The 10,720-nt window shown below is 36.6% G+C and overlaps 1 protein-coding gene across 4 annotated transcripts; it reads right to left on the reverse strand.

Moving 5' to 3' along the window:
- Positions 1 to 5,915: 5,915 nt before the first annotated feature.
- On the reverse strand, positions 5,916 to 8,750 carry LOC111899527 (uncharacterized). Of its 4 annotated transcripts, none has more exons than XM_042902819.2 (2): positions 7,338 to 8,749; positions 5,916 to 7,186 (listed from the first exon to the last, which is right to left on the reverse strand). In XM_042902819.2, the coding sequence occupies exons 1-2, from the start codon at positions 7,484 to 7,486 to the stop codon at positions 6,523 to 6,525; spliced, it is 813 nt and encodes a 270-aa protein (XP_042758753.2). In that variant the 5' UTR covers positions 7,487 to 8,749; the 3' UTR covers positions 5,916 to 6,522. The 4 variants fall into 4 exon arrangements, with proteins under 4 accessions (XP_042758753.2, XP_023751137.2, XP_042758754.2 ...); XM_023895369.3 differs by having other exon boundaries at positions 5,919 to 7,192; XM_042902820.2 differs by having other exon boundaries at positions 5,922 to 7,164.
- Positions 8,751 to 10,720: the final 1,970 nt, after the last annotated feature.

Below are 10,720 nucleotides of genomic sequence, written 5' to 3' on the forward strand. Positions count from 1 at the left end.
ATCTATTCAACTAGAAAAACGACTTAGGCTCTGATACCACTGATGGGTTCTGAGCATAACATCATTCCTATGGTGTACATGCAACCCTAATTACTTTGATCTAGGTTTTTCTAATTTGAACATACAACATTGAATACCAAAGCACTAAACCCTAAAACTAGCATACCAAATTCGAAAATCACACATGATTAGGGTTTAGATCTTACCTATCTTATTATGTAGTAATAACAAGATTAATCCTTCTTGATCTTGACTTCTGAAAGCCTAGTGCCCCAAGTGTTGCACCTCTAACGGAGTCACAAACACTACTAGCAACAAGGAAGAACAAGAGAGAGAGGAGAGGCTCAAAATCGGCTATGGAATCCTTATAGGGTTTCTAATGGCCGATTTTGGCATGCCCATGGGTTCCTTATATAGCTGAGCAATTAGGGTTTCAGTCAAAACCCTAATCCAGTTGCTTAGTCCTTAAGCAGCCCAAAGGATCCTTCCAGAAGGCCCATTAGACGATTTCAATAGGGTTTCAGTCAAAACCTTAATCCGGATGCTTAGTCCTTAACCAGCCCAAAGGATCCTTCCAGAAGGCCCCTTGGACGATTTCTATATCGACTCCCATATAGAATTCGTTCATTGCTTCCTTGTGGATCATAAGCCCAACTTTGTAACTATCTTATAATTACAGTATCAGTCCCCTTGATTTAATTAATCTCTTTTGACCACAAAACTAATTCTAAATTAATTTTTGATCAATATTAATTAAACTATATGATTTATCTTTTAATATATTATTCACATAATATATTAATAAATCACAATTAATCATCTTTCTCCATAATTCATCATATCAATTGCTAAGGTGAAGGCAACCCAAAAGGACCATGCTCATAATCGGGTCAAGTACATACCAAAATAGTTATGCTCTTAGACACCTAATCCAACACGGTATGCTCTAGGGAACTCACTAAGCATTAGCTTACAGTTTGCAGATTTGTTTCAGCTACTTCTGAGCCCAAGGGCAAGGGCAAGGCATGATGGCACGACGTGCACTCTCTCAAGTGTTTTTTTATGCGACACTCTGATGTATTAAAATAAAATTGTATTCCCTTCATCCCAAAATAAGTTTCCACCGACAAAAAACACGACAGTTTAAGAAAACGCAAATCAATGTGGCTTTTACCTAATAAAATGTCATTTCTACCCTTATTAATTTTTTTTGTTTAGTTTCTTTTAGAATTCATATAATTTAATTATTACACCTACTTTTGTACCAAACAAATTTTTTTGCCACAAAGTATCTTGAAACTTTCATTATTTTTTGGTAAACAAATGGAGGCAAAATTTGCCGCCATAATTTTGTGGCAAATCACAGTTAAAATTTCATTTAGCTTAAAACTCATTTAAAATTTCATTTTGATTCTAGATTATGTAGCCTTTTCTTTTGCCTCCAACTTATTCTATGTGTCTGTTCACTTTCCATTAATTAGTTCCATAAGTGAAATAGCTTCACGATTTTCGGTTTCTACACAGACTATTAGTCACATTTGGCATCAAGCTAAATTTCAAATTGACCATGGATTATCGGTTGATTTATCTTCAAATAAACCAAAGGTTGTTGGTCGGAAAAGGGTACAAATAAACTGGAATCAAGTTTCAGAAATTCCGTTACATCGTCAAGCCAATATACGATCTCTTGCGAAATCTATAAATGTCTCGAAATCAACGATGCATAGACGTATCAAGGAAGGTGTGCTTCGACCACATACAAATGCCATCAAGCTAACTCTAACTCATGAGAATAGAAGAGAAAGGTTAGAATTTTTCTTATCAAAGATTACTATATAATCATTATTAAGTCCGATTCCTACATTCTATGATATGTTTAATGTTGTTCAAATTGATGAAAAATGGTTTTACATATCAAAACCATCAAAACGTTACTACTTTGTCCCCGGTGAGGATGAACCGTTGCAAACATGTAAAAGCAAAAAGTTTATCACAAAAGTTATGTTTATAGCGGCCGTAGCAAGACAAAGATTTGATTCATTAGGTAACGAAGTATTTTCAGGAAAATTGGTATCTACCCGTTTACAACATTAGAACCCGCTAAGCGTTCAAGCAAAAACCGTATTGCGGGAACATTGGAGACGAAGCCTATTTTATCGATGAACAAAGAGGTAACAAGGTCATGGTTGATAGAAAAGGTTCTACCGGATATCAAAGCCAAATGGCCGCAAGGTCATATCGGTCCAATATTTATTCAACAAGACAACGCAAAGCCCCATATTGATGTTAAGGATAACGAGTTTCTTGAAGCGGCATCTCGAGATGGATGTGATATTCGACTTTGTTTTCAGCCCCCTAATAGTCCGGATTTGAATGTGTTAGACCTTGGTTTTTTTTTCGAGCAATCCAATCACTTCAAGAACAAGAGGTTTTGCGTACAATTGATGAATTGGTTGATACGGTTCAAACATCTTTTGAAAGAATGTCATCACAACAACTTAACAATTTTTTTATCTACAAACATGTATGAAAGAAATCTTAAAAGTTCAAGGTGGCAACAACTATCATGTACCGCATATTGGTAAATCTAGGTTAGAACGAGAAGGTAATTTGCCACTCCAAATTGAATGTGATCAAAATTTATTAGACGATGTCATATTGTATTTGAACCCGTAAAAATGCATTGCACGTCACCTAGTTAGTTTGGAAAAGAACACTTGTATTTTGACTTTTTTTTTTAATAAAAAAGAATGAGATGTTTTGTTTGTGTGGGTACGATTTGATTTACTACCACTACACAATGAATTCATAAGGTTGAATTTTTAGTTTAGTAGAGTTACTATTTGTTTCCATATTCTCTCGATGACCTTTTTTTTTTAAAAATTTTACTTATCATAAACACATTAATAAAAACATATTCGTTAACTCAAATGATAAGGGGTAATTTGGTAAACTATTCATCTATTTTTAGTAGTGGACATTTATTTTGGGACAGCCTTAAATAGTAACCTGGACATTTAAATTGGGACGGAGGGAGTACTTAATATGGATTTCGGAAACAATTGTATTTGAGAATTTCAACGATCATGGATAGTGTTTTGGTTAATCAAAAATGAAAATTTTCTTTTGAAAATTGGGTCGTTACATCCATAAGCTAAGAACGTGTTTTGGAAAGAAACAAGAGAGAAGAAAGTGTAATTGTGAATCTTATGAACCGAATATTCATCAATAATAGTGTGCATTGAAGATTAACCATCTTGTTCTTATTCTATATTTCGTCTTGTCTAATTCACTTGATAGAGATTTCGCACCATCATAGTGAAATCCGATTGATACATACCGATTTAGTGACTTAAAATCATCCCTTAGAAGCTCAAGGAACCATGTCCAGTTAGGCTTATTCTCAACATCTATAACATCCCAAACAATTGGGTAGACCTGATTATTGGCATCTCTACCTATGGCTGTCAACAACTCACCCTTTACTGCTCCCTTCAGAAAGCACCCATCCAAACCAATAATTCTTCTACACCTTCTTTTCCAGCGTTCACATATAGCTTTGGAACCAATGTAAAACCTATGAAAATAGCTTATCCCATCTGGATTGATAGTTACACACACCTTACATGTTGAGCCTGGATTGGATCTTAACAACTCTTGTGCATAATCATATATTCTGGCATAATGTTCAATCAATTTACCTTCAATTAGCTCTTTGACACATTTCTTTACCCTACGACATTGACCTATAGACACAACACACCTAAACCTTTTCCTGATGTCAATAATCATCTCTTTAAACTTCACCTTAGGTATTTTTGCTATTTTACTTATGTAGTGTCTACCTATCCATTCAAGAGTAACCATAGAGCCAACTTTGAACTTCCTACCACAAACATGAGTAGCTTCTAAAGTCTTGATTTGAATAGATCTTTCATTGAACATCCATGAGGCATATAGTCTAAAAGGGCAACCATTATCCTTATTTCTTTTCTTACATCTTCCAAGTATTCTGATACTGTCACATTTCTCAAAGTAGAGCTGATACCTATTGTGGACTGTGTAGTTTTGGATACAAAACTTCAGCTGTATAACATTCTAAAAAATGTCACCAAGTTTTGGTTCCATTTTGCCCCATCTTGTTTTTTGATCATGTATTATGTACCATTTTTTTCACCAGTTCTTGCTCTTCTCCATCTTCATCACTTTGCAAGTCATCACCATGATACACTTATGCTCTTACATCTTTAGTCAAACTAGAGTTTCTAATATTTTCATCAGTTAGTAATACATTAAGAGATACATCCTTACACTTGTCTAATAGAGTAATGAACTCTTCGCTTGGTTCATGATCCATATACATGCCATGAAGCTCAAAATCCATCTCATTAAGGCCAGAGAAAGGCTCGCGTAAACCAAAAAAATGGGTTTGTGTTGTCTTCATCTTCAGAATCTCAATCCATCAAAACAACCTGAAAAAACACACATTATTGTTATGCGTTAACCTCTAAAGAACAAAGAGCTGTAATAACACAATCTTCAAAGAAATTACACATACCCTATAAAAACGACTCTCCAAATTTGCGATGAATGATGTCGATTTTCTGAAGGATTCTGAGAAAGTGTATGTTTACGTGCAAAAGGTTGAGGTAAGGTGATGGGTACACTGCTCCACGTAAACGGACATAACGGACGTAACGTCCGTGCCAACTCCTCAATTAAGTGCCAAATCAGCACACGAGTAACCGGCTACTAAGGGTGCAACCTCTTAAATGAGATATTGAAACATTTAGCGAAAGTATCCGACTTTATTACCCCCAAAACTCATCCAAAGGTAAAACCGACACTTTTTGGAAAACTTAAGGGCTTTATGACAATTTCCCTATTTCACTTTCCAAATCACATACTTTTTATTATACATCATTTTTTTATCAATTATCGGCTAATATTTTGGCTATAAGTAGAAAATGTTTCCATTTTACAATTTAAAAATAAAAGTTTTTCATAGACATAAACAGATAATAAATTGCATTGTAACCCTTTTTTAAAATTAATTCTTTTAAAAACAACATTTATCTACGGCTATAAGCTAGTCAGTCAAAGCTAATGGTGTTTCTAAGATAGATATAAATGGATAATAATAATTATTAAGCAAATCATGTTATAAACTTGTCCATACATTCAAAATAAGGTTACAAAATTATTTACAAACTACATTTCTTTAAACTTCTTCGATGTTACTATTTAAAATAATTTATTTAAATATAGATAGAATATAATGATTTCGAAACAAAGGAGGTTATAAATTTGTACAAAACATTCTAAATAAGGTCGTTAATGTATTTCGAAACTATAGTACCCACAAATTTGAGATTAGGTTTTTAAGCCTTATTGAATTGTTATTCATTTTAAATATAATTATTACTTGGAGTTGATATAAATGAGGTACTTTAGGTGTGTAGTGTAAATTAAGGATTTGAACTTTGAAGATGTTAAAATTACAATATATGCAGAAGGTATGAGGAAGCCTTTATTGTACGTTGCTAGTTAATTAATTAATCAATCTTTAACTTATGAAAATTATGTAGGATAGGTAATATTATCATCTTTGCGGTAAGGAATGATTACAATTGTATAATTTCAGGTGTTATTCGGCCATTTTAATCTATTATCGATTTGTTCAATTTAATTTAACTTATTTTTTACTTTCAAAATATTAATGTAACACCTCTTTTAGGGTCCAGTAGAAACTACATTAAAGGGATGTTTAGTTTAACTTTTTCACAGATCAAAAGTCTTGTTTGGAAAATTTATAAAAAGTCAGATTATCTGACTTTTTCAAAAAGTTCATTTTTTGTTTGTTTTTTTTTTCATTGTTAAAAAAGATGATTTTGTTATGAAAAGCTAAGACCATAAGATGTGGGTAACTAGATGCAACATCATTTTGGTGCCACATCATCAATGGTGTTATAACACCAAGTGAGGAAATTGGCAATATGTTATATCTTGTTATGACACCAACTTTTTTTTCATTTTATAATTTATTTTATTTATTTCGATTTTTTTTAAAATTGAGACAAATATTTTTTAAATTAAAAATAAATAAAACATAATGTTTAAAAAGTATAAAAAACAATTAAAATTTTCTAAAAATTAAAATTAACATAAAGACTAAATTACACATAATATCCAAAAACAAACAAAAATAAAAACAAAATAACATCCAAATTCAAAAAAAAAAATACAACATTATTCGTTATCATTATTCTTACCATGGAAGATATGATCCGCTAAGTCCTCTCGAAGTTGTCTGTGTTTATTTGCGTCCTGAATGTCAACAACGCGATGCAAATAATCTGATGTTCCTAGTTGAAACTAAACGTGTCTGGGCTCCGTTGGGATACAGTGTGCAATATTTCGCCATTTATCCTCTACTACCATGTTATGCATTATGATACATGCATACATGATATATCGTAAAGTTTTTAAATCCAATGGTCGTGCTGCATGTTCGACTATATGTCACTTCGCCTTCAGCACTCCAAAAGCACGTTCCACATCCTTACGTACTCCTTCTTGTCTTCTCTTAAAAAATTTGTCTCGTTCTTCAACCGGGTGGCGGAATGCCTTCACGAATGTGGAATACTGAGGATATATTCCATCTGTAAGGTAATACCCATATTTGTATTCGTTTCCATTCACCGTGAAAGGAGCATCCGAGGCTTTTCCATTCAAAAGATCGTCGAATATTGACGACTGATCAAGAACGTTGACATCGTTGTTGGAACCCGTAACCCCAAAAAATGCATGCCAAATCCATAAATCTTGAGAAGCGACAACCTCTAACACCAAAGAAGGTGATCCGTGATGACCACTTGCGTATTGCCCTTTCCATGCTACCGGACAATTTTTCCATTTCCAGTGTGTGCAATCAATGCTTCCGATCATTCCGGGAAACCAATGGCGTTCTTCATGCGCTGCATACAATTCTTGCAAATCATGCAACGAAGGTTTCCGCAAATACACGTCACCAAAAGTTTCAACAACACCCCTTGACAATGTATACAAACTCTCTTTTGCGGTTCTTTCGGACATTCTCATATAGTCGTCCATGGTGTCGGGTGACTCCCCCATAGCCATCAAACGAATGGCCGCAGCACATTTCTGCAACGTTGTAAACCCGCGTCTACATCTAGCATCATATCTTAATTAAAAAAATCCGTACTTAAACATAAATTAACTACTGTTTAAAAATATATTGCATATGTTGTAAAATTAAAAAAACATGTAGTACATTTTTATTTATTTTGTATAAAAATAAAGTAAAGAAATGATACCGGCTTTCCAAGGTGTTGGCGATTCGTAAGAACACATCCCTACTCAAATGAAATCTTCTTTTGAAGTCCTTCGCCCCGTATACACAATTATCCGCAAAATAATCGCGATATAGATGTTCGTGTCCTTCCTCGCGATTTCTGTTTAACATCGCATGTCTTGTTAGTAGCGGGGCTGGGTCTGATTATAGCAGATCGGTAGTGTAATAATGATACATTATCCTAAAGAAAATATCGTCATCTGAATCATCAGACGAGTCGAAAAGATCCATATTTTCTTTTGAAAATAATTGAAAGTACGTAAAAAAGAGAAGAGAAAATGTGAAAATTTTAAAATAAAATAGGAGGTATTTATAGGATAATAAATTGGTTTTTTTAATAATTAATTTTTTTTTTAAACCGTTGTATCAAACAGTCAAAAGATCCGTTTCTTCCCGTCGCCACGCCAACGAGATGCGCCTTAAACGAGTTGCAACGAGCAGGGGCGGTGTTCCCCCGTTACGCAGCCGTTGCGGTCGAGCCATGTCAGACGCGTTGCTTCTCGTTGGTCCCATACCGAACACTCTAAGCTATCATGCAAACTTCACTCAATCTTTCCTCACCAAAGTCCTTTATCGATTATCGATTTGTTCAGTTCGATCATCAAAGTCACCTGAAAATCTACATTTCGCTCAATCTTTCCTCACCTCACTTCCCTCTCTTTGTGTTGTTGTCAATAAACACCACCAGAGGTGGTTGCTTTTTCCGGTGAGCAAAGGGGCAGCAACCTTTGTTTGCCTCTACTTTTTGCCAAACGAACCAGCCAAACACCCGCTGAAATATTGTTGCTACTATCATTCTTCTTCTTTGATTTCTGCCATGAACACACACTCAAGTGTGTGTTTTTCTTCTCCTTCTGATACAAGCACGAGAGAGCCAGCAGCCCCTCACATCCTTCTCTTCTTCTTTCTTCGAGAGAGTCGAGCACCAGAGGTATTTTTCTGGTTTGCCACTACCGTCGTCCCTTTTGTTGTCTCAGTTCCTTTTTTTTTATCTCGATCGATTAAAGATCCGAAGACCTCTTTTCGATTTATACCTTTCTTCTTCTTCACAATCGGTCAAAGACCGGAGACCCTCTCCCTTCGCTGCCCCTATCGCAGGCGACAACTTCCAGTCGGCTCTCCCACCCTTCGTGATTTGATAACCACCATCGATCCACCCTTATTTGTTGTTTTCATTCCTTCCGTTTGTCTTCTTCGATCTGCCAAGGACCAAAAATCCTTTCCCCTTCGATTGTGTTATATGGATCAGGTCAGCCCCTCCTCGCGATCGCCAGCCACCGCCGTAGCTTCCCCAATCTTCCTTCGATCCGTTCTCTCTCTCATTCAGATGAAGACCAAGAAACGGGCACCCTTTCCCCCTTTGTTTGTAATCGTTTGATAAACAGCCCCAGTTGTGTTAATTAATTAAAATCAGCCCCTGTATTGTATTTTTGACAGATAAGCCCCTCTTTTGAGTTATTTAACCAAAAACAGTCCCACTTGAAATTGATGATCACAATTAACCCTCCATTGGTGGTTATTGTCAAATCAGCCCTTCCAATCCGTATACAAGATTTTAAACAATCATTTTGATTTAAATCATTTCAAAAATAATCCCATTAGTTTGTGATGGGATTAAAACAACCTTTAATCTATGAAGATCGATTAGATCTTGAACAAGTATATGAATATAAAAACAGTAAGAACGCAATAAAAAGAACAAGACAATATTGAATCAAACGAGTCGAATGATTAAAACAAAATCCTCAGAAGAGCTCGATTAAGAACATCAACTGTAGAGGATTGGTAGGTTACAAGAACGATTAAAGAAACCTTGAAATTACTATTGTTAAGCTCTCTATCGTTATTCTCTAAATCGTTACCCTAATATGCATGCAAGCATTAACTTATATACAATACATAAAAGGCTCTCGGTTGGACAGGCTCAAACCGGAGTGTACATGGCTAAACTATCGAGCCCAAAAGACGCAACCTCAAAATAAACTTCAGCCCAACAATCTCCCCCTTTGCGTCAATTTGGGGCGAGACCTTTACTTCTTACTTGGGCCGGCAGCTGAAGCTGGTACCTTCTTCTTCACGGTGCTAAACAGACACTTGGTTATTGAGAGGATGGTCTGTCTAAACCGGATGTACCAATTGATCATATCATTGAAGTACTTGATGTCATCAGCCGAATTCTCTTTACACCGCTTGATAATTGATAAGATGTGCTCCAAGCAAGCTGTGGTGTAAAGGTGTTTGTCAGCTAAAGCGAAGAGACATTTCTGTCCTTCGGCTCTAGTGAACATAACCGAGTTACGCCTCAGATCAATCTTGCCCATTTTCATTTGGTTGAGATCACTGGCCGATCCCACAGGAGCTATCTTCGGTTTCTTCTTGAAGACTGTGGCAACCTCCTGATCCATTAGGGCAACCTCCATGATGTAGCATGCTAACATCCTCTTGACATGGTCTATGATGGGACCATATTCGGCTTCATCAGTCAAAAGGATATTGTACAAGACAATCCAATCATGAGGATTTAGATTGGGCAGATCCGCCAGGGAGATAATGTGAGCAGTTCTTGCAGATCCTCGAATGAGCTTGAACTTAACGTTTGTGAATCTCCCCACGGCATAAGGTTTCAGCACCCGAACGTTCACAATCTTCTGAGCGCTCCATGTAAGGTATTGAGGGCGAGCGGCCTCCAGATAGAAGTCAATGAGCTCCCTGTCAAGCTCATCGTTCGGATGCGGGACTTCAAAAATGTTAGAGAAGGCGTGGAAGATGAACGCCTTTCGAGTCAGCGGCATATCAAATTGCGAATCGACAGTGTTGTTGCAGTCGAATGATATAACCGGCTCGAGCCATAATATGCTTGGAGTTTCTATGGCCTCTTTTATCATACGATCCCTGGTCCAGGCAGGGAAGAGCATCTTTCGGCTCTCAAGGAGATCGTGGGCTTCTTTTTGCTTTCGTTCGGCTTCTTCAGCCTCACGCGCCACACGACTGGCATCGTCTTCAGCATTGCGACTGTTCTTTCGTTTCAACATGTCAGCAATGGTCTCCCTGTCTTCATCTTCATCTTCATCTTCCTCAGCTATGTTTTTACCCTTGTTCTTCACACCCGAACCCGAAGCATGATCAGCAGAGGGTGGTTCGGTTGTGTGAGTAGCTTTGGAGGAAGGAGGTGGTTTCGATCCCTTCTTCTCATCTCCCCATTGTTTCGGAATGGACACGAAACTTGGTAGGCCTTCAATCTTACTTAAAAGGTCCATGGCCGGAGAGAGCTTTTCAGCGAGGGTACGCCTCACCGAATGGTTTAGGATGGGGTCGTGTGCTTCCAGGATGTTTGATAACACTGCG

This window comes from Lactuca sativa, chromosome 5 (assembly GCF_002870075.4).
Source record: "Lactuca sativa cultivar Salinas chromosome 5, Lsat_Salinas_v11, whole genome shotgun sequence".
Taxonomy (NCBI): domain Eukaryota; kingdom Viridiplantae; phylum Streptophyta; class Magnoliopsida; order Asterales; family Asteraceae; genus Lactuca; species Lactuca sativa.

Excerpts from the sequence above, each read along its gene's own strand:
- LOC111899527 (XM_023895369.3), bottom strand. The coding sequence starts at position 7,486 with ATGTTAAACAGAAATCGCGAGGAAGGACACGAACATCTATATCGCGAT. Across the intron at positions 7,193-7,337 it reads GCCAACACCTTGGAAAGCCG|ATGTAGACGCGGGTTTACAA; the intron begins GTATCATTTCTT and ends ATATGATGCTAG.